This window comes from Mesoplodon densirostris, chromosome 5 (genome assembly GCF_025265405.1).
Source record: "Mesoplodon densirostris isolate mMesDen1 chromosome 5, mMesDen1 primary haplotype, whole genome shotgun sequence".
NCBI classification, from domain to species: domain Eukaryota; kingdom Metazoa; phylum Chordata; class Mammalia; order Artiodactyla; family Ziphiidae; genus Mesoplodon; species Mesoplodon densirostris.
Window position 1 is genome coordinate 68,077,632 of NC_082665.1, and position 24,342 is coordinate 68,101,973.

Consider the following 24,342-nt stretch of genomic DNA (forward strand, 5'->3'; position numbering starts at 1 on the left):
CATTTGCAAATACTTCCTCCCATTCTGAGGGCTGTCTTTTCGTCTTGTTTATGCTTTCCTTTGCTGTGCAAAGGCTTTTAATTTTCATTAGGTCCCATTTGCTTATTTTTGTTTTTATTTCCATTTCTCTAGGAGGTGGGTCAAAAAGGATCTTGCTGTGATTTATGTTATAGAGTGTTCTGCCTATGTTTTCCTCTAAGAGTTTTATAGTGTCTGGCCTTACATTTAGGTCTTTAATCCATTTTGAGTTTGTTTTTGTGTATGGTATTAGGGAGTGTCCTCATTTCATTATTTTACATGTAGCTGTCCAGTTTTCCCAGCACCACTTGTTGAAGAGGCTGTCTTTTCTCCATTGTATATTCTTGCCTCCTTTATCAAAGATAAGGTGACCATATGTGCACGGGTTTATCTCTGGGCTTTCTATCCTGTTCCATTGATCTATATTTCTGTTTTTGTGCCACTACCATACTGTCTTGATTACTGTAGTATAGTCTGAAGTCCGGGAGCCTGATTCCCCCAGCTCCATTTTTCTTTCTCAAGATTGCTTTGGCTATTTGGGGTCTTTTGTGTTTTCATACAAATTGTGACATTTTTTGTTCTAGTTCTGTGAAAAATGTCATTGGTAATTTGATAGGGATTGCACTGAATCTGTAGATTGTTTTGGGTAGTATAGTCATTTTCACAATGTTGATTCTTCCAATCCAAGAACATGGTAAATCTCTCCATCTGTATCATCTTTAATTTCTTTCATCAGTGTCTTATAGTTTACTGTATACAGGTCTTTTTGCCTCCTTAGGTAGGTTTATTCCTAGGTATTTTATTCTTCTTGTTGCAATGGTAAAGGGGAGTGTTTCCTTAATTTCTCTTTCAGATTCTTCATCATTAGTGTATAGGAATGCAAGAAATTTCTGTGCATTAATGTTGTATCCTACTACTTTACCAAATTCATTGATTAGCTCTAGTAGTCTTCTGGTGGCATCTTTAGGATTCTCTATGTATAGTATAATGTCATCTACAAACAGTGACAGCTTTACTTCTTCTTTCCCGATTTGGATTCCTTTTATTTCTTTTTCTTCTCTGATTGTTGTGGCTAAAACTTCCAAAACTATGTTGAATAATAGTGGTGAGAGTGGACAACCTTGTCTTGTTCCTGATCTTAGTGGAAATGGTTTCAGTTTTTCATCATTGAGAACGATGTTGGCTGTAGGTTTGTCATATATGGCCTTTATTATGTTGAGGTAAGTTCCCTCTATGCCTACTTTCTGGAGGGTTTTTATCATAAATGGGTGTTGAATTTTGTCGAAAGCTTTTTCTGCATCTATTGAGATGATGATATGGTTTTTCTCCTTCAATTTGTTAACATGGTTTACCACATTGATTGATTTGCATATATTGAAGAATCCTTGAATTCCTGGGATAAACCCCAGCAAGAATTATTTTAGATAGTTAACTAAACACTACATTTAAATGGCAGAAATTTTCAGGTTAAATCCATATACATTTAATTTAAATTAATTTTAAAATTTTAAACAAAATCAGTATAAAATATTGTTGTGTTAAACAGTTTTATTATTTAGGTAAGAATAAATAAATATCATGAAATATTATTTGGCCTTAAAAAAGAAAGAAATTCTGACACAATTTGCTACAACATGAATAAACCTTGAAGACATTATGCCACGTGAAATAAGCCAGGCACAAAAGTACGAATATTATATGATCTCGAGTGGTCAAATTCACAGGGACAGAAAATAGAATGGTGGTTGCCAGGGGCTGTGGGAGTCCAGGGCAACAGTTATATTTAATGGGTACAGAGTTTCAGGTGGGAATGATGAAAAGTTCTGGAGATGGATAAAGGTAATGGCTGCACCACAATGTACTTAATGCCACAGAACTGAATATTTAAATATAGTTACAATGGTAAAATGCTAGTTCATATTTAGTTCTAGTTCATATATAGTTACAATGGTAGTTCATATATAGTTACAATGGTAAAATGCTAGTTCAAATGGTAGTTCATATTTAAAAGGCAAAGCTGAAAATTACCAAATGGGTTATACTATCATAGACCTGAATTCACCCTTGGAATGTAAATTTCTGACAGAATTAAAATAAATTCTGCTGGTTAACTGCACCCACCCAGAGCTGCCAGGTGGCAAAAAGAGCAAATATGTATACAAATAATAGGGATGATCTGGGAGATAGATCATGACTTCCAAATGTTTTGATGACGAGTACTGAGGAGAGGTTAGACAGAAGTAAGACAGCCTTGAGGGTTACCCCCTGCAATAGGAAGCAGCAGTGGGGAGAAGTGGAGAAGAAACAAAAGAGCAAAACAAGTTAGAAAGAGACCAAAATAAAAAAAAAATTGTGCCCTTAGAGGTCAGGGGGGAGAGAAATTGAGGAAAGAGAGGGTTGACAGAGTGACAAATGCTACAGAGAAGTCAAAGAGGATGACAACTAACAAAATTCACTGGATTTTGCAAAAAGGTTTACAATGACCCAGGATTACATGATTTCAGCAGGATGCTGAGCAAACCACACAGAGGTTTCCCACAGAGCAGATCATGAAGACAATAATGACTGACTGCTATAAACCTGGCAACATGAAGGGGAAAAACAGGCTCCACCAAAGACAGGAAAGATGGAGGAACTAATGTATTCTTCTGAGTCTTATTCATAATTCAGGCTTTATCAGTGCTTTGAAAACCATTCCCACAGCAAAAAGAAGCTCAAAAACCATCATCGGTCACCTTACCTGGGAAAGGCACAAAGGCATGTCTCATGCTAACTGAAAACGGCATTCCTCTCTCTGAAGCTCTCTCCTCCATCTCTGCCTGGTGCCTGGGGTTCAGGCCACAACCCTTCTTTTTTCCTCCTCTGTTGTGCGAAAAACATCATCAGCTGGACATGAAGTAGTCTTAAATATATGAAAATGGTCTGAGTTTTTCAGTAAGTCAATATTTCCATCTAAGAAATTTAAAAACCTTATTTGAAACACACTTTAAAGTTTAACAAATATACTAGACCTCGTTCAGCAAACCTTCAATTAAACAGGAAGGTATTTCTGTAATAACCTTTCCCACAAACTGCTTCACTCAATTCAGTAAATCTCATTGACCATATCTAATATAAATGATCTGTGCTTTTTCTTCCTTTTGTGAGCATATGAAGAGGGCAGGAAGGGGGATGTTCCAGACACTGCTAAACTTGTCCCTTTAGTATTTGACTTAAACAAGCATATAGTGCTGGTTGATTTAATTAGTGACCCAGATTTTCAGCTTTTTGCCATCAACTAGCTTCTTTATAGACAGACTCAGGATTTGAAATAGAATAGAAATGTGTATGCCTGGAACAGAAAATTAAATTGATTTCATTATTTGTCCAATAGGCTATTTCTGATCCATTCATACTCCCAAAAGTATATTAACCCAAATAAAGAGAAATAGAGTCTACCTGCCCGTAGGAAGTAGGCCTTTGCCTAGGGCTTGGGAAGGTGGGCTTTCCTCTACTAGTGTTGGCATTTTGATCTCAAAATCTCTTGGTACATTCTGAATATTTGGTTCTATAAAGGTTATTCGTCCTAAAATCAAGCAGAATGAAGACATAAAATTAGGGGGGGAAGGGAAGAGGGGAAATCTGACATTTACTTTAACACGAATACCATTTCTGAATTATCCTAAAAATGCATGCTTTGTTATTGCTAAACTAAATTTAAATGAAATACACTTCATTATGTTCATGTGTCTAACAATAATAAGTACAAGACCAATCGTGATATAAGTGAATATATGAATCAGCTACAATACAGTGTTTTATAATTAACCTCGTTCTACAGAAACAATCCCATGATAAGAATATGATAAATCATACTATTTCTACGCTAAAATGAGTACCAGAAGTTAGCACTATAAAATGCTAGCAGTTATACTAATGAGTAAAAGACAAATCAAATGGATCTTAGGAGAAATGACTGTCGAAGCCTTTAAAAGACAGGAACAAACAAGATACAGAAAAGAGGATCTGAAGCAGGAGAGCAACTGAGTGCTGAACAGGGACAACTGGGGCCACAGAAGTCAGGCCACAGGATGCAGGAGATGTAGTAGTAGTGAGTGATGGTGACTAGAATGTTACTTTCTAGATATCACCTGGCCAGTTTTCCTCCTCCTCCTCATCACTTATCACAAGAATCAATGGTAGGTAGCACTGACATGACTAGAAACTAGAATCAGGTGGCTAGTACATTTTCTAGGAAACAGAAAGCTATTTGTTTTAATGTTTATGGCCTTTACTTTCCCCCAAATATTTTACATTTTATTTATTTATTGAATGAATTTTTCAAAAACACACAGGTGTTGTTCAAAAAGTTTGGGTAACTGACTGCTACTGCAGTTTTTATAATACACATACAGTGACACAAAAATCCTCTGTTTTATGATACTCTTCATTCTAACAGGCTCTCTACTAGCTACTGTATGTAATTCCATCTTCTTTAGATGAATCAGAGATCTTAAGTATCTCAGATACTGTTTCTCTGAATAAACTCCTGATACTATATCCTCGTTATTTCGATTTTAGCAAAAATTAGTGTTCAATTAATGGTAGATATTATTACACTTATTAGCATTAAATGGCCTAATCAACTTCATAAAGCTAACAAATAGCACAGGAAAGAATCCAAGTCTCTTTCTGCCTCAGCACACTGTCTTCTCTTCTATGATAATATCAATACTTAATATTCAGGTCTAGTGTTTGAATTAATGAGGTAACACTGGTAGACAAATAAAATGGCAAAAGTAAATTATAAAACATGAATATAGCTTCATGAAGATAAATTCTAATAATGAAAGGGCTTTACTATACTTAGGGTAAGCTTGTATTTCTAAAATATTCTTTAAATGTAGGCACAGTATAATGAAAAACAATCAGGAAAACAACAAGGAATTGATGACTTTCTGCTTTATAAGCAACAAATAAATGTGCAAAAGCTTTGAAAACTCTAGGTTGATTGTTTTTTTACCAACAAGGATTTATTTTACATAAGTTTACAGCATTAGCATATGTTTCAAAATGAAACTTAAAACAGGGCAAGAAATAGGCAAGAAGCACCAAGAGGTTAGCTAAATAGGGAGAAGGAAGAGGAATTGTTTAGAACAGAGACTAAGCAAGCAAAGAGAAAAGCAGCTCCTCACGGTGCCCCCATCTTCAATAACAGCAACAACTGATAATGTACCACGCATCATTCTAAACACTTTACATGTATTGACCTATTTAATCCTCAGGATGACCCAGTGAGGTAGGGCTGTAATTATCTTGTTTTATACATGAGGAAACTTGGGCACTGAAAGGTTAAGTACCTTGTCTAAAGATTCTCAGCACCAAGATTCAAACCTTGTGAAAATGTGGTATCAAAGTCCACATTCTATACCACCAAACTAAAATGCCCCCTCTATGAAGGAGTTAATGCTGCCCTTTCTTCCACTGCACATTGCATTTGACAAATATGTGGAGTTGTGTACTACCTAGAAAAAGAATGCTTTTTTTTCTTCATGAGATTACATGCATACTGATCCCAAGAGGGCCATAAGACATGCAAAGGACTCTACAGCTCTTTTCTGATTGAGTAAAGTAAGACACTCCCTTATTACTGCACAGGCTTACTTAGATTCAACTTGGAGAGACTCTTAAGAGATTCAGAATAGGGATGGGACTGAAATTAGATAAGATCACTGACTCAAATAAATATTTAATTCCCGGCCATACTCTCATCCAATCTCAGACATCCCAGTTACTCTATATAGTACTTGAAAGCAGGAACTGTTATCTTACTAAATTTTATCTCTTTATCTACCTGATATTCACCTATGCTTTGGATGTAGTATACGTTTCATAAATGTTTATAGAACTTCACTGAACACAATGATCAACACTTGAATTCCTTGGTCATCATAAGCAAATATTACATATGAATTTTTTTTGAAAAACTGGATATTATCCATATTTAAGACTTCTCATTACCTGTAGCAGTGTGTGATTGTGATACAGGATAGATTCTTTCCATTCCAAGGAAAGGATTCAGACGTTTTTCCCGCTGCAGGGGAAAGACCACTTTGGTAATAGCATTAGTGATTCTTCTCCACTCTAATATCAAGCCTGGTAAAGGATGTAATGCCCTTAATTTATTTAAAACATCCTGCCAAAGAATTATAATAAAGTAGGATCAGATTCTTGTCCAAATTCCATAGCAAACTAGAATCTGTTTTTTTTTTTTTTTTTTTTTTTTTTTTTTTTTTGCTGTACGCGGGCCTCTCACTGCCGTGGCCTCTCCCGTTGCAGAGCACAGGCTCCGGACACACAGGCCCCGCGGCCATGGCTCGCGGGCCCAGCCGCTCCGCGGCACGTGGGATCCTCCGGGATCGGGGCACGAACCCGCGTCCCCTGCATCGGCAGGCGGACTCCCAACCACTGCGCCACCAGGGAGGCCCTAGAATCTGTTTTAAGTAAACAATATAATCTCAAAATTAAATTTGATAACTCCTGTATCTAAACTCAACTTTACTATTATAAAATTACTATTTGGGTTTTTTGGAAATCACCATAATGATAAATCTGTAATAACTATAGATTATAAAATGTAAACATGTTAATGTTGAGTATTGTCAATTTACATCTACTATTAAAAAAAAAATCAATGAGATGTCAACTTAGTAAAACAGCTGCTTCCCCACACCCCACCCAATTGTTTACATCATCTCTTTTCTTTATATTTTCCTCCTCCATTGTTCATGTGAAAGTTTCCCAGTCTTTTTTTTTTTTCTTCTTCTTTTTGCCATAATACTTTCATGGTTTTTGTATCAAGGAAATTTATTTTTAAAACTTTGAATTTTCCATGCTACAGACATTCAGTGAACTGTTAAGGAACAAAAACTTTTAAGGTAAAAGGGCCAATGTGATTAAATAAAAAGTTTTGCTACAGAATGAAGCTGTGGAAACTTCCCCAGGGCAGGCAAGTCATAATTAATAATATTACGGTCAAAATTCTACAGAATGGCAACTTGGACTGCTCTCTCCATGGCTGTTCTGGCTGTACTTTCTATCCTTATTTTCCATTGATAATTCATTCAGTAAAAATGTAAAATTAAGGCTTTCTCTCTTTTATCCCATGCATACAGTTTCCATGGGTTATGATTCAATTTTACTTTGAAATTAACAGATTAGATTCTCAAAACAAATGCATGGAAAACTTACTATTTTGCTCTGGAATTGAAAAAAACAAAATTTTATTTATATTGACTGTCTTTTTATTTTTTTAATTCTTCCATACCTTTTTGTTCATGTTCATATAACGACAGAAATTATATTATACTAGAAGTCCAAAAGTAGTGCATGTCAATAATTAATGTCTATATAGGTCTGAATTTACAAACCTTAACACCGTTTTAATGATAGGAAGGACACAACTGCTAACTCAGATTATGATCAAGATTTTCCATGCTGGAATGTTTCCATAGTGTTTGTGGGCAGCTGAACCAAAAACCAATTTGTTTTTGTCTGGATAAGTTCAAATGGTGTACTACATTGGATCTTGATTTCATCAGCATTCTTTCAAGACACCAAAATGCTAAAAGTAGTTCAGATTCTGCCCTGTGACTGCCCCAAAGAGCACCTTACTAGTGCTGAACTGTTTTCCCAGCCTTAGCTTCCATCCATCATCATTCCCTCTTCTGGTAGAACCCAAAGTTTTCTTGCTGCCTTGGTGTTTTCTCTCTCCATTTGGTGGCAACTTCAATTCCAAAAATAAAACCTGCAAGAAATGAATGCTTCTTTAGTCAAGAATCAAATCACAAGTATTATCATTCAGAAAACATTTTAAAAAGTTATTCGAGAAAAGATTCTATACATTTTAACATGGATTGTAAGAATTTTGGGGGACAATTTGGAATTATCACATTTAATAAATAATGGCAATAAAATCTTATGTCAAGTAGGCTGTCCATACCCTAATTTAGTCAGTATTAGATTAATAGTAACACCAGGCTCTTAAACAGTCAAGAACACAAGAATGTATATTCTGTGCTGAACGACTGACAAACTATTGGCATTGCGACTTTAGGTTGCTCTGATTATAAGCTCACCTAAATACCCCTTGATGTGGTAACCAATGTGGCTGTTTGATCATTTAAGCCCCATAGAGGATAAACATGGGAGCCTTCGTGGCTATTGTGTGATCACAAAACTCAGAGAACACTAAAGTAGGAAGGGGCCCAAAAAGCCATCTAATTCCACTACCACAAGGCTAGACCCTGAGAGGCCCCGGGCAAAAAGCCAGGAGAAGGTGATTGATCCAGTGCAGCAATAATGAAAGTTAGAGAGTGGCCAGTAAGCACCCACTGAAGAAACTAGGCTTACACGGAACAGGGATCTAGGCTGTGGGTCAGAGGGAAGATCCCATGTATACCTTAAACTCACTAGTTCATGTTAGAGGGGTTCCAATTTAGGCAATTCAGAACACTATCTACTCTTTCTACTCATTCATTTATATGCTTTCAGTAAGATTTAATGAACCTTGGATTATTTTCCCAGTAATAATTCTAAAAATTGAAACCCTTTGCATGAGAATTTTTTCTACAAGTTGGGCCAGGGGTGGAAGTAAAGATATACCTGTTTCCCTAGAACAGTAGTGATGACAGAAACAAAAATGTGGTTTTAGTTTTAAGTAGTGGGAATAACTAGGCATGAAAATTACTGAGACTTCCTATGGATGTTAATAACTAACTTGCCCAAAGACTGTGTTATATAGATATGAACATATGCACACATAAGGATTGGGATTGTTATATTTAGCAAATAAAATTACATGATGCCCAGTCAAATTTGAATGACATGGAGCATACTTATACTAAAATATTGTCCACTGTTCATCTGAAATTCAAATTTAACCAAGTGCTGATATTTTATCAGGAAACTCGAATATAGATATCAAAGAGTATATAAACGAATGGCAGCAGAGAAGAGAGAAGAAAATAACTGAATAGGAAAAATGAAACATTATTACAGTAACAATAAATCAACAACCCCAGGAAGGAAGACCTATCATAATTAAGACAATTTAAAGATCTCGAGTTTTATCTTAAGCTTCCATTTTTGGTGAATCCTTCAGAATTAATTATAAAAACTTCATACATAAATTCTCTCTTCAGGTCTTAATTAACACATCTGTGACTGAGGGAGGTGAACTGGATGGGAGCAAGAGACACTAATATTTATTGAGCACTTACTATGTGCCAGCCATCAGGCTAGGTGCTTTAACATGCAATCCTTATAATAACTCTATGACAAATCTGCAAAGTTTAGACAGTTGGAGAAACTTGCTCAAAGTTGCATGCCCAAAATGTAGTAGAATAAAGAATTAGAAGCCAGAGACTTCTAACTCTAAAGTCCTTTTTCTTTTTACTAACCCATGCTTCCCTCTAGACCAGGAGTCAGAAACTTTTTCTACAAAGGGCCAGACAGTAAACATTTTTAGCTTTGTAGGTTTTACTGCCTGTCACACCTTTTCAACTGTGTCATTATAGAATGAAAACAGCCACAGGCAATAAGTACATAAAGAGCTATAGCTGTGTTCCAATAAAACTTTATTTACAAAAACAGGTGGCAGGCCAGATCTGGCCTACAAGTCATATTTTGCTGATACCTTCTCAAGACCAGTGCCATCCAAGAACTTTCTGCAATAATAAAACTGTTCTATATTTGTATTGTCCAATATAGTGGCCACTAGCCACATGTGGCTATTGAACACTTGTAATGTGGTTAGCATGACTAAGGAACTTAATTGATATATTTTATTTAATTTCAATTAATTTAAACTGAAACAGTGATAAGTGGCTAGTGACTCCTTTATTGAACACTGCAGCTCTAGACGATTAGTAACATCTTACCTATTTGAAAGATTCAACTTAAAATCACCAAGGATAAAATAATCAATGTATGAAAATGTTAGATTACCTTTAATATAACTTCCATTTTAACATGAAGACCTAAGAACAAGCCAATAATATCAAAGGACTTTTATTCTAGGCTAGAGTTTGGTCTAGGCCTAAGGCCCACATGCCTTTGCACCCATCTAAATCACAAGAGTACTGGTTATTGCCTTTACCCCAAGCCTACTAGTGCGGATATCCAGAGATTCTATATTTTTGACAAGTTCCCCATGTAATTTTAGGTGCAGTCAGCTAGGTTCTGGCTTGGGGACTTCTGGACTAAAGAAATCAAAAGAAAGTATTTTAAAACACCCCAAAGAACACCACTGAGTTCAATACAAATGTACCACGTGATTAGGAGAAACAAAGTTCCTCATTTTTTAAAAACACATAACTGTGGCTAAAGCGGGGGGGGTGGGCATTTGTAAGCCCTTTATATAATATTTATACAACACTTACTATGAGATAGGCACTGTTCTAAGTGTTTTACATTTATTGCTTATTCCTCACAACTCTATGAGTATTACTAACATGAGGTATTTTACTGATGAAGAAACTGAGATATAGAGTTAATGAAGTGGTCTAAGGTCATGGAGTTAGTTAATAAACAGAGCAGGTAGCATTCAAACCAAAGAAGTGTGGATTTAAAGTCTATAATACTTACCAATATGCTACAATACTGAATCACATCTAGATAACAATAGAACTTCAAAGATATCAAGAGTAAGCACCCACCCTCTATCGGTAACTCCTCTAAAACAACCCAACCACCCTTTATGGAGTGTGGGGAGGGAAGAGAACAGCAACCTCTGGGGGGAAAAAAGAAAAAAAAGAGTAAACTATGTCAAAATTTATCTAAGATGATAAAAATATTAGTAGGTTTAAAAAAGCAGAGTGTCCCCAAAATCCCTTTTTCACTAACATCTAAGAAAAATATCTAATTTTGCAGTGAAGAAGGAGTTAGAGTTCATGAAATGACTAACTTCATGGAGAAACAACTACACTGTTATACAGCTACCACTATGGATCTCATTCACACAAAAAATATTTACTGGGTGCCCCTTCTGTTCCAGGCAAATCTCCTTATGGAACACACATTCTAGGATACTTCTTTACTACCTTCTTATTCATAAATATAGGTATAAACTTACAAAGGAGATGTTAGAATACTCTATCTCCAAAGTATTCTGGTTAACTGATTGTTTTATTTTACTGATCTTTGGTATTTAGGTAAACACATTTACAAAACACACACACACACATCATTTTTTGTTCTAAAAACGACTTTTCTAAATTTTTTATTCCCATCATACAACCTCAGCGATGTCATCTGAACTGGTGAAAGAAAAACTATGGCCAGCTAGTTGATAGGCCTGAGTCTCAATTGCATCCAGTTTGGCTTGCATTATGTGTTTCTGACTTTCACATTCTGCGGTACTAAAGCCGATTCCATTTAGTTCTAGCAAGGCCAAGCAGTACTGGGAGGGCATTTCCACTTTACAGAAGACATCTGGAAGAAAAAAAGAAAGCAAAAAACATTAATTCACCAGCTAAGTGACTAGATCAGCATGATTACCTAAACATACATAGAATTTTTCTGGGAGAATCAGAGATGCTACTAAGCTATCCTTCAAGATTCAGTCTCCTGAGCAGCATTCTCAAACCGTCAGTGAAAGGTATTAAAGTACTTTCCACTTTTCCACTTGAGTATTGGATTACTATCTGTGTCTATGCAGAGTAAAACAGGCAATCTTATGAATAGTCTGAATTATAAGAGATAGAATTTCTCCCAAGATGATGTTTCTGCTTCTACTCTTAGCAAGAACAAGGCAGCCAATCTTATTTGCTAAGCTGACTACAAAAGGTTAATTCACCAAAATAATTTCCAGTATTCCTGGTCCCATGGTATGCAGGCATGCACAAAGCTAAACATGAAGGTTTTATATTTTCCAATGCTATAAGAGTAAAGAATAAGATTCCTGAAGTAAGAATCAGAGTATTTTTCTATCTGCTGATATTTCTCAACCAGTTTTCCCAGTATGTTCTTTAGAATATTAGTTTCAAAAATACTCTATAAAAGGCTGGGATTGAGAGACATTGTATACTATAAGTTTCATCATTTATAAATTACTCTTAGATGTTCATGATGCCTGATAATATATTAAAGGCTCTGAGTAGAAATGAACAAAGACAACTATTTAATTTTGTTTTAACCAAAAGTCTGAAATCATTTGACCATAAAACCCTTTATCTGTATAATATTTATTAACATTGTGAAAAGTAAGTGTCCATTGAACACTGTGGGAAATGCTATCCTAAAATTATTAAGAAAAAATCCATAACAAAGATTTCTGCTCCAGTACTATGGGTCACTAGGACTCTGTGTAAACCTGGCGTGCCCTCCCCAGCTCCACATACACACAATCTTTTTTTTTTTTTTTTGGCTGTGTTGGGTCTTCATTGCTGCACGCAGGCTTTCTCTAGTTGCAGCGAGCGGGGGCTACTCTTTGTTGTGGTGTGCGGGCTTCTCATTGCAGTGGCTTCTCTCATTGTGTAGCATGGGCTCTAGGCGCGCGGGCTTCAGTAGTTGTGGCATGCGGGCTCAGTAGTTGTGGCTCATGGGCTCTAGAGCACAGGCTCACTAGTTGTGGCACACGAGCTTAGTTGCTCTGCGGCATGTGGGATCTTCCCAGGCCAGGGATCAAACCCATGTCCCCTGCATTGGCAGGCAGATTCTCAACCACTGCACCACCGGGGAAGCCCCCACACATTCTTTAAGGCACTCTTGGTCTCAATCAGCAGGTGAAATCCCAAAGGACACCTGTAACCACCCCCAAAAGCAAACAAGTGAGAGCTACTGGCCTCTAATAGTCAGAACATACTGGGCAGTCAGAGCCTGGCTTTGGAGATTTGGAACCAGAGCAGAAATTCATGGGATATGGGACCAGAGAAATAAGGAACTAGGGTCAGAAAAAGAAGAGTCAAGAGTGGTAGGAAGCCAGCCTGGATTCATAGACAGTAGGAAGAAACAGGGTTGCAAAGGGAATGGAGTCTTACTGCAAAAAGGTTGAGGGAATAATAGATTTTTGAAGTAGCAATAGGAGGAGAAGCTGATTCTCAGACTTCTGTTCTGAACCAAAACTCTCAAGAAAAGCTAATGTAGGCCTTGGATGCAGTTTAGTTTAACAACAAGCAGAAGCCAGAGCATAGCCTTTCTAGAGGAAGACTTCCCCCAAATAAGCCCTGCAGGGCTCTACTGATCAAATCTTGTATGATTTCACAAAGATTATAAAAAATATAAGATAGCAAAAAAGTATGAATTGGACTCAGCAGAAACAACAAATGACAGATTTAGATACCTAAGAATTGCAGGTATGGAATCATTAGAACAGAGCACAGCTACGAATAAGCTATATACAAAATCAAACAAGATGAACAGAAACAAAACAGCAGGACAGTGTAAATATGTCAATAATCACAATGAATAGAAACACATCAATCATCATAATAAATTGCTAAATTTGTAAAAAAACAAAAACTGGTAGTTTGAAAAAGAAATAAGCTATACTTTATAAGACATCTAAAAAGTAAGTATCTAGAAGGTTTAAAGGGATAGAAAAAAGATATGAGGCAAGTATTAACCAAAAGAAAGTTGATGCTGCCATATTCATTCCAAAAAATAGATTAAGAGTAAAAATCATATTAGTGGAAAAGCTAGTCACAACATAATGATAGGTTTAATGCACCAGGAAAATACACCAATTTTAAACCTGTATGCACCTAATAAAGTAGTATCAAAACATATAAAATTAAAATTACCTGAACTACAGGGAAAATTAGATATAGAAGATTTAAACGACAACATTGAATTAACAGACATTTATAAAATTCTGCATCCAGAATTAGAATACATATTATTTTATATACACACAGAACATTTACACAATAGTTCAAGTTTTAGGTTACAAAACAATTCTCAAAAGACTTCAAAGAATGGGTATTACACAAACATGTTCTCTAGCTACAACACAATAAAGATTGAAGGTAATAATAAAAGTATGAAATAAAAGTTTCCAACTATTTGAGATTTAAAAACAATCTTCTTATAATTTATGAGTCTAAGAGGCACACCAGAAATTTTTAAATATTTAGGATAAAACAATGAAAACAATATATGTCAAAACTTGTAAGATATAATGAAAGTAGAACTTTGAGGAAAATTTATAGCCTTAAGTACTTAAATTAGAAAAGAAAAACATGATTTTAAAAGTAATGAGTTTAGTGTCAAACTTAAGAATTTAGAAAAAGGACTGCAAATAAACTAGAAGAAAAGAGATTACATAAATGTTCACAGAAATCAATGAAATAGAAAACAAAAACAACAGGAAAGATCAAAGGCAAAAGTTGGTTCTTTAAAAAGACAAAAATTGGATAAACTTCTAGTGAGATTAAACAATAATATTATGAAAGAAAAAGAGGACATAACAGATAAACCAGAGATATAAAAAATAATCAGCAATACCTTTAGATAAATTCTTAAAAATATAGATAGCTTACCAAAACATAATCAAAAGATATAACTGAATAATCTTACAGTTATTAAAGAAGTCAAAGTAGTAGTTAAAAATATTTCCATAAAGAGAGTTTACAGGCAAATTCTACCAAACTTTTAAAGAACACATCATTCCTATGATACATAAACTCCTCCTGAACAAAAAGAGGCTATATTCATCAACTCATTCCATGAAACTAGAGTAACTCTCTTACCAAAAACAAAGCACAAGAAAGAAAAATTACAGTCATTTTACAACGAATGACTTGGCAAAGTAGAGACAACATAATCAGCAAGATTTCTTTCACACTGCTATTTAAAGAACAAACTTTATACAACCATTCTGGAAAACAATTTAACATAATCTTGTACAGTTGAATATTCCCATTTCCAAGATGGAGCAATTCTACATGCAAAAGAAATTCTTGCCCAGTGTAGCAGGAGACATGTAAATTTATAAGAATATTTATACAGAAACACCTGTTATAGCAGAACAAAAAACCAAAATAAAACAAAACTAGAAACAACCTGAGCATTCACCAAGAGGAAAATGGATAAATACATTTTGGCGCACACACACACACACACACACACACAGTGATATATTACAGAGCAGTGAAAATCAATAAACTACACATACTTGCAATAATATGCAGGAATCTTACTAACATGATGCAGAGCAAGTAAAACAAGACATAGTGTGACAGATGTTTTATAAAGTTCAAAAACAAGCAAAGCCAAATAATACACGTTTGGACTTAGACATATATATGCTAAAATTTTTACTTAAAAATAAAATTTAAATAAGAAAATAAGGGAATAAAACTTGGGATGTACAAGGAAGGAGGAGCACAAAGGTAGACAAAAGTCTAAGTTATGAATGTGAGTTAACAGTTATCATTATATTATTAAAATAATGGTGAATAATAAGAGGACCATACATGGACCGATGATGATAGTGTTCATGAAAGAAAGATTATGACTAATCTAGAGCTACTAATTAGAATTTTTCTGGGATTATGACTTATGACTAATTAGAGCTACTAATTAACATCACTTATGACTAATATAAATCTGTGCAGCTGAGGTCCTTTGAAAAAGAGAGAAACCAACTCACTCCATTCCTAGAAAATCATCTCATCTATGTTCAAACTATCTAGAAAGGACCTAATTGATCAATGTGAAGAGGACAGGATACTTTGTCCTGGGTCAAATTAAGCAAAGACACATTGTGCTGTTAGTATTAATTCATACCCAAACAAAAATCAGCTCTCTACGGGGAGAAAGTCAGCTAGAACACACCTCTCCAACAGGCAAGAAGATGAGAAAAGAAAAAGATGAAGATTCTGGAGGTCCATTAACATTAACAAGCACATCCTGAAATAATTATTTTCAAATAAAATTTGATAGCTGTCCATATTCTCTCCAAAAACCTCCTTTATCTCTATGTACTTCAATTCTATGGATTCTGTAAACAAGAAATATTTAACACTGTACAAGAATGCATTTAACACCTCGTGGTCACCAACTTTTGAAAATCTGCAGGAAAAAAAGAAGCTTTCAAGACACATAGAAAGAAATTGTGAAAGTTAAAAATTACAAATCTAGAGGGTTTCTTGTACTTTTCTGGAAAGGAAAGTCAGTCTTCTTTTTTTTATAGGTGAAAAACTGTCTTTAAATAGTGGAACCATCCCCTCCCAATCAGACTGAAAACTTACAAATCTGATAATGGGCAACAAATATCTAAAAAGTTACAGACTAATTCATATCACCATCATCAAATGTCAGTGTCTAGAAACTATAAAGACTACCCTGGATGCCTATCCTAGGGGCAGACTAGTCAGACTAAGAAGGAATGAGCTATGTTCATTCAGCATTATTGTAAAGTAGCCTGAGGTATGTGTGCTGCATACTATACTCCCACTCCTTGGCCTGCCTAGATTGGCTTAGAGAAGCTGTCTGAAATACTACAATGCCTGTTGAAGAGGTACTAATTAACATCACTTAAGCAAGTCTCCTGTGAGCAAATAAGTCAGTCTGGTCTTCTGTATTATTCTACCCCAGTGATGTTGGGGAGAACTTTATTACCAGCACAGGGGGTTTGTGCTAGCAGTAATCATCATCATCAAGGAACACAATAATGAGTGCCTGCTCTGTGGCAAACACTGCACTAAGTTCTCTGTCTCATTTAATACTTACAAAATTAGAACCAGACTTAGAGAGTTAACATAGCTTGCCCAAGGTCCCTCACAAATAAATAATACAGATTCAAGCCCTGGTCTCTGTGAATTCATCAGTCTGCTGTTTCTAGTATTTATTAATCAACCAGTATATCCATGGTTTATATCTCCTCACAATGAAGCCAACTTTGTTCCACTTTGTCATTTTCACCATAAACATATATTATACTCTCCAAAGTCAAGGTACTCAATCTGGGCCAGCAGCCTGCACAATAAATCCACACTATTTGTCACAAGGGAAAAAAAAGATTCACATAAACACCCTTGTCTGAAAAAAATAACTGTTAATAGCTCTAAGAAGAAAACAGTTCATTTTTAAATCCATAAAAGATATATTCTAAGTGCGAAAAAAAAAACCATTTGATAACATTCAAATATAAAATTAGGAATAAATGAAGAAGATGCCACTAATTCACCCTATTACAGTAGAGCCAAAGTTCAGCAAACTATGCCCAAACTAGGGCCAGATGCCTGTTTTTGTAAATAAAGATTTACTGGAACACTTTCATATTGTCTATAGCTGCTTTCATGCTGTGATGGCAGAGTTAAATATTTGTGATTGAGACTGTCTAGGTTGCAAAACCAAAAATATTCATCATCTGGCCTTTTACAGAAAAAAAATTGTTTTTTCTGTAAAACAAATTTCTGCCCTAGACAATCAAAAGAAAGGGTCTGCATAAAAAGTATAATTTATCTACCTGTGATAAAGTGGCTAAATACATAACTATCCCCAGTCTTATAACATCATAAAAATGCCAGGAACTGTGTTTTTACCTTGAAGGTTTTCCTTCTTCAACAAAGAATTAAGTTGACTCATAGAGCTGAAGATGAGAATGGACTCTACAGATGCTCTGTATCGCCCAGAATGCTCAGTGGTGACATTCAGCCCTAGGCTTTGAGTTCCTTGGCCAGTCTCTATCTCTTCCAGGAGTGGAAGCTCATGAGGAAGAAAACGGGAAACTATGCCATGAAGAGTCGGCTCCTTGGAATCTGGATCTAGTAACCAGCATGCCACCTGAATGGGATAACAATCAGAATATTTTCTTGATTTTTCAAAGATATTTCTGTACCCTTAAATTAAAAAGGGAAAAAAGAAAGCTCATTTCTAATCTCACTTGTTTTCACTTAATACTTATTCAGTGGTCTTCCCAGGTGAGGAGAAGGAAAGGATAATTGTACCAGGATAAGGAAAGGAAAATTGGTACAAAAAATAACTCATTTTTTACCAATAAGAGCGGTGGCCTTCAAAGAAGGAAAATTTATACTTTTCCACTACTGCAATGCTCCTGCTGACCTGCTTCAGAAGTAGGCTTGAAAACCAAGTGTCTTTCAGCTAACAAAAGCCATGTTTCTGAAAATGCAGCTGGATTCTTCTCCACTAAGGATAATTTTGGCTTTCTTACTACTATAATAAAGATGGGCCTATATAGTTTTAGGTTTATTTAATTAAAAAAATTTTATTATTGTGATAAAAGTCACATAATATAAAACATACTATTTTAAGCATATTTAATTGTACAGTTGAGTGGCTTATTCAATATTGGAAGAAGTGAGACATAAATATTTCACCATTACAAGTTCATATCCAGTGTTTTAGAATGCCTACAGAATTTCTCTCAAGGATGAGGACTTGTCACCATGACCATCCAACTAGTGATTTGACTGGTACTGTTAGCTTCCCTATGAGACTAGAAGACCTGTATTTTCTAATACTTGATTCTAGCAGAGCGAAATTGGATTTAGAATAAGGAAATCTAAGCCTTGTTCATAATTTCAATAATTACTAAATGACTCGGTTACTTCTTTTATAGGTCTAGAATGTAGTTTTACGGGGCGGGGAGGGGCGATCTTGTAAATTATAATAAGAAATATAAACTGGGTCTTCCCAACAGAGATAAAGGTGTCTTTAGTTATGCTAATGCAGTGACTTTGAGTGCCCCTAGGTCACCTAGGAATGGCAGCTGGTTGCCACCAGTAATCAACCCTGTGATAGGAGGGCTGGAACTTTCAGTTCCACCCCCTCAACTCCTGGGAAGGGGAAGGGGCCAGAGGATAATTGATCACCAATGGCCAATGGTTTGATCAATTATGCCTATGTAATGAAGCCTCCATAAAAACCCAAAAGGACAGGGTTCAGAGAGCTTCTGGGTTGGTAACCACATGAAGATGCAGGAAGAGTGGCAAGCCTAGAAAGAACAGAAGTTCCACGCCTCTTCTTACAAACTTCACCCTATGTATCTCTTCATCTGGCTGTTGACTTGTATCCTTTAATATCCTTTGTAATAAGCCAGTAATCTAGTGAGTAAACTGGTTTCCTGAGTTCTGTTAGCTGCTCTAGTAAATTAATCAAACTCAAGGAGGGGGTTGTGGGAATCTGATTTATTTATAGCTGGTTGACCAGAAGCACAGGTAATGAGCTGGGCTTGCAACTGGTGTTTGAAGTTGGGGGCTTGTGGGACTGAGACCTTAACCTATGGGATTTGATGCTCATTCCAGGTAGATAGTAACAGAACTGAGCTGAATTGTAGGACACCCAGCTGGTACCCAGAGAACTGCTGGAGATACAGCGAAACCCCCTTCCCCCCACCATTAGAAATTGGTGATCACCCTTTTAGGGGTGTTGAATAAGTCTGATGTAAAAGTTGGCAAACGTCTCTTATAAAAGTGAAATTTTATAAATTAATAGCTTCTCTTCTTACACCAAAAACGTTATGATTAACAGAACCAAGTATGGAATATTTCAAATAGTTTATGCCAAAGGTGCTGTATAAATCTGGGATACTACTACAGTTTTAATAAGCTCACATTACCCATATTCTCATTTTGGGCTCTGGAACATCAAAATTAGGTGATAACCTTTTATATCCAGTAAAGCTCAGTTTAGAAACTGTATGAAATTTATCACATATAAACCAAGGCTGGTTTGAAGTATAGGAAAGAATAGTATCATTAGTTTACCTGATACTGCCTTCAAAAATCTTTGCCAAAAAAGCTAAAGAAACTAAAATATTATCCTATTATCATTGATTATATTGATAATAACAACCAATTAGTATCATATCTCAACTCAAAATTAATATTCCACACACCTCATGTATCCAGTCTCAACAGGAGGGAAAAAAACGATATCCCTTTCCAGGGCTATGATCCTGTAAATAAATGTCTTCTGAAAGTGCATTATACTGTCAAGTGTATATTACAACAACATAAGTTACTCTTTCCTTAATAACTCAGAGTCATCATTATGAAGAGTGTATCATAGTTTGCTATTATATGGAAAAGTTCTCAGGGGCTAGTAAGGTCATTTGTCCCTATGCTTATGGCCTCTAACTACTATGCTTTGTGATCTCTTATATCTATATGCTTTTGCTATTTTCTGCCTCTATCCTCATGGATACTTGAAACACCCTGCTATCATATATCTAAATCTGACAGTTCTCCTTTCATTTCTAATTTACTATGAGACAGAAAATTTAGAACTTATGACCAAAATGAAAATTGTTTAAGTCTCTGAAGAAAGATGTGAACTTTAGTGCTTGGAATGTGTCACATCTCTGGTTTTATCTACACAGAGGCATTTGGTGCATAATAATCTGTTCTGGGTGGATGAAGTTATTGGACAAAGGAGTGACTACTCTAAAATACTTAAGCTGTATTGTTGAAGCTAAATAAATACCAAGTCATTTAAGAATTAACCCTAAACATTAAAATTAAATATTTTTTGAAGTACGTAAAATTCTTTTAGATAAGACAGGGAACCTTAGGATCTTCATAACTTTGTTCCAGGGAGATGCCACAAGACAGAAGAAGAATTTTATAGCTCTGGATGAAGTCATAGATGATAACAGAACGTTCTTTATCAGATTCCTTTTGAAAGCAAGATTGAAGGTGCCGCATTCTGTCTTTCACAGTCAGGCTTGGATCCAGAGAAGGTGGGGCCAAACTGGCACTAATTTCTTAAAAAAAAAAAAAAAAAAAAAAAAAGTCTTAAGGCAAAAAGTACATGCATTCATTTGAAACAGCAATCTTTAGTGCCAAGACTGAAAAAGACTCAAAAGCCTCAGTTTAGTTCAGCAAGACTTTATCCAGGTCACGTTGGCTATATAGATGAAGTGCTCTGTAATCTAAAAATTAAGGGTTGGGCTAGGTGATTTATAATGCTCTATTTAATCAGGTGGGAGAAAATTCTAAACATTTAAGATTCCTAAAAATAAATTTACACTTCTCAGAATGTGGAATTAAAGAGAGAAAAGTTATTTTGAAATGAATTTTAAAGGAACTCATTTCAGAGGGAATTTTAGTATGAATGTATAAAATTACATCTAAAATAAAAGAAGTTCAAGTAATTACTTATCCTAAGATGTTTTCCTACGAAACAACTGAAAATATTTCATGCTTACTCAGAACAGACATTACACGGCATCTTTTAAAATGTTTCCTTATTAATTTTGCTTCTGTCTAAAACCAAACAATCAACTAGGTATCCAACAGCCATAATCAGATCACAATTTATACCTAGGTCCTATTCTTTTAATTCCAAGACTTCTCCAAAGGCTGTGTGATTCAACTAGTGTAGATGTCTAGCTCATCACTGCCTCTAAATGAGTTCCAGATACAGTCGATAGGAGGATAAAAGCCTGGAAAGAAACTGCCATGATCCAGTCTTCAGAATCAAATCCTCAAGGTGGCCAGTGAGTCCTTAAGGATCCACTACCCCGAAGAAGAAAACACAGTATTAACAGCCACACGTGACAAGCAGAAGAGAGTAAGGGGGGTGGCTTCTTAAAACGTCATTCTAGTTAATATATGAAATAATGTACACAATAGCTACTATTTTTTAAAGGTTTTTTTTTAATCCTAAAAGATAAATTCTAGATAAATATCAGGAAACTATTCTCAACAAACAAGTCACTATCCTCATAGAGGCTACATTAAAATTATATGGTAACTTAACCAAATAGTGATTACTTACCAGAATGCTTTTGTTCCTTCTGCAATGAAAAATAGTAAGCATCTCTTCCACCCCAGCATACTGCCAGTCCAACCACCAAGATGCCATCAGAGCCTTTAACAGGAATTCCATCAGCTCCAATAGGGCTTTCCTGAGAGGAACTAACTACATAAAACCAAAGTGAAATAGTTAAAAATCTCTAAAAATGAAACCACTAAATTGAATACTAAAAAAAAATGATATAATAAAAAATTATTTGATAAGCAAATTTTTCAGATCCCTCCAATATGCATTATGTGGAGAGTCATTTTTAGGTATAAGATCTTCCTAGGCTTCCCATCATTTAAGATAACTGTCACTATGAAAAATCTACCAAAGATTTCTTAAAAGAGATCTGTAATAATGATTAAGATAGTTTAAAATTAACTTTTTAAAGTTTTCCAGAAGCTGCATTTTGAATTTCTATAACTCAAAAATAAAGACCACTTGCACACTACAAAAATTTTGTAGCAAGTTTAGCAATTCTTAACACTTAGAAACTCCAGAAAAATCAAAAGTCTTACTTCTTAGTGAAGAATTAGGTATGATTTTGTATTTGAGTCAATATTTTTCCTAAAATAATACACCTTTCAATTTCACAAAGACATAGGTCAAAAACTAATCCATCTTATTTACAATTATATCCCCAATACCTGGAAAATAACTGTCACATATTTGTTAAATTTAAGTGAATGTTTTTATCCCTCTAACCTCTAGCACAGAAAACGTACTCAATTTTATGTTTGTTGAATGAAAAATGGAAAGAGCTAGTCAACAATGAAAGTAGATAAAACTTGTCATTAACACATATGCTTCCTGAATTGAAGATCAAACAAATATTCAGAACTTTATGAACAAACTCATTCATAAATATAGAGATTTAAGAAATTTGATCAAATCTTTGATTTCCACAACAGGTTGTCAAGCTGACTACAGCTATCCCCCATAATACTGAATCATTACTTCCATGAAATAAGACAGGAATACATGGCATTATTTAACCAAAAGTTTCAATTCTCGGGGCTTCCCTGGTGGCGCAGTGGTTGAGAGTCTGCCTGCCAATGCAGGGGACACGGGTTCGAGCCCTGGTCTGGGAAGATCCCACATGCCGCGGAGCAAATGGGCCCGTGAGCCACAACTACTGAGCCTGCGCGTCTGGAGCCTGTGCTCCGCAGCAAGAGAGGCCGCGATAGTGAGAGGCCTGCGCACCGCAATGAAGAGTGGCCCCCACTTGCCGCAACTAGAGAAAGCCCTCGCACAGAAATGAAGACCCAACACAGCTAAAAATAAATAAATTAATTAATTAAAAAAAAAAAAGTTTCAATTCTCTGAAAACCTGAAAGAGTTCTATGAGGCTTTCATGACTATCAGTAGAGGTACAAGTTCTACTTGAGATAAGTCTTGGAAAACATAGCTAATATACACTGTGAAAAATATAGTGCCTATTTGCTATGTACTTCTGTTATTACATAAGTGAATATGGATATTACAGTTTAAGAGAAAATAATTCATGAGCAATGATTAATAAAAACCATCAAGTCTGCCATTTGCAACATCATGGATGGACCTAAGTGAAATAAGTCAGACAGAAAGACAAATACTGTATATTATCATTTATATGTGGAACCTAAGAATTAAAGACGAATGAATATAACAAAAGACAAACAGACACAGATATAGAGAACAAACCAGTGGTTACCAGTGGGAAGAGGAGTGGGGAGGGGAAAGATATCAGTAGGGGATTAAGAGGTACAACCTACTATGTGTAAAATAAATCAGCTACAAGAATATATTGTACAGCAAAGGGAAATATAGCCATTATTTTACAATAACATTACATGGAGTATAATCTATAAAAATACTGAATCACTATGTTGTATACCTGAAACTAATTTAATATTGTAAATCAGCTATACTTTAATTAATTAAATTCAAACCATGTCACACCATTAAGGTACCATAAAAAAAGTCTGATCCATTTTCAAAATATACATCTTAAATTTTACAAAATTATGTTCTAACTAATATACATATTATATAATATATGCATATTATGATTATATATATATATGTATATATATGATTTCTTTCTTAGAGAAATGCTGTGTTTAATGGTAAGCTTGGCACACTCTAACACCAGGCATGACCAGGAGCTAAAGCAGCAGGGATGTACAGGAAACCTCCAGAGACTCACAAAGTAAAGAGGATGAGGAAGATAACCAAACAGAAGGGCCCTATGGCCTCAGCCAAGGCAGAGCCCAGAATGGCATAGAAGAGGTGTTGTTTGAGAGACAGATTCCTGGCACACCCAAGCATCAATCTGTCAAACACTGTTCTAATGCTGGCCCCTGAACCAGCCATACCAACTGTGGTGTCCCCACCAGCAATAAGCTTGGCTGCTGGGTCAATGTCCTGGGAGACAACACTGGTATGGAACTCCTGTGGGGAGCTGCTATAGAAAGGCTGTTTAGATGGGATTTCTGGCCTGCTTGGAAGGAGGCAGACACAGGCCTGACTAGACTCCAGGCACAACAATGCATCAGAGACAGAGGAACGAACAGTGTCCTAGTGGTCTGCACG

General features: G+C 35.6%; 1 protein-coding gene across 3 annotated transcripts in view; it reads right to left on the reverse strand.

Annotated features, from left to right (window-relative positions):
- The window catches only part of POLQ (DNA polymerase theta), a 124,324-nt gene that overhangs the window by 23,699 nt on the left and 76,283 nt on the right, over window positions 1-24,342 (reverse strand). For all 3 annotated transcript variants that reach the window (XM_060098984.1, XM_060098983.1, XM_060098986.1), the window contains exons 17-24: window positions 21,745-21,888; window positions 20,532-20,728; window positions 17,547-17,787; window positions 11,297-11,490; window positions 7,667-7,804; window positions 6,019-6,193; window positions 3,457-3,583; window positions 2,759-2,880 (exon numbers count right to left, since the gene is read on the reverse strand). In XM_060098984.1, the coding sequence (XP_059954967.1) occupies window positions 2,759-2,880; window positions 3,457-3,583; window positions 6,019-6,193; window positions 7,667-7,804; window positions 11,297-11,490; window positions 17,547-17,787; window positions 20,532-20,728; window positions 21,745-21,888 (1,338 nt within the window). The remainder of the gene's footprint in view (window positions 1-2,758; window positions 2,881-3,456; window positions 3,584-6,018; window positions 6,194-7,666; window positions 7,805-11,296; window positions 11,491-17,546; window positions 17,788-20,531; window positions 20,729-21,744; window positions 21,889-24,342) is intronic.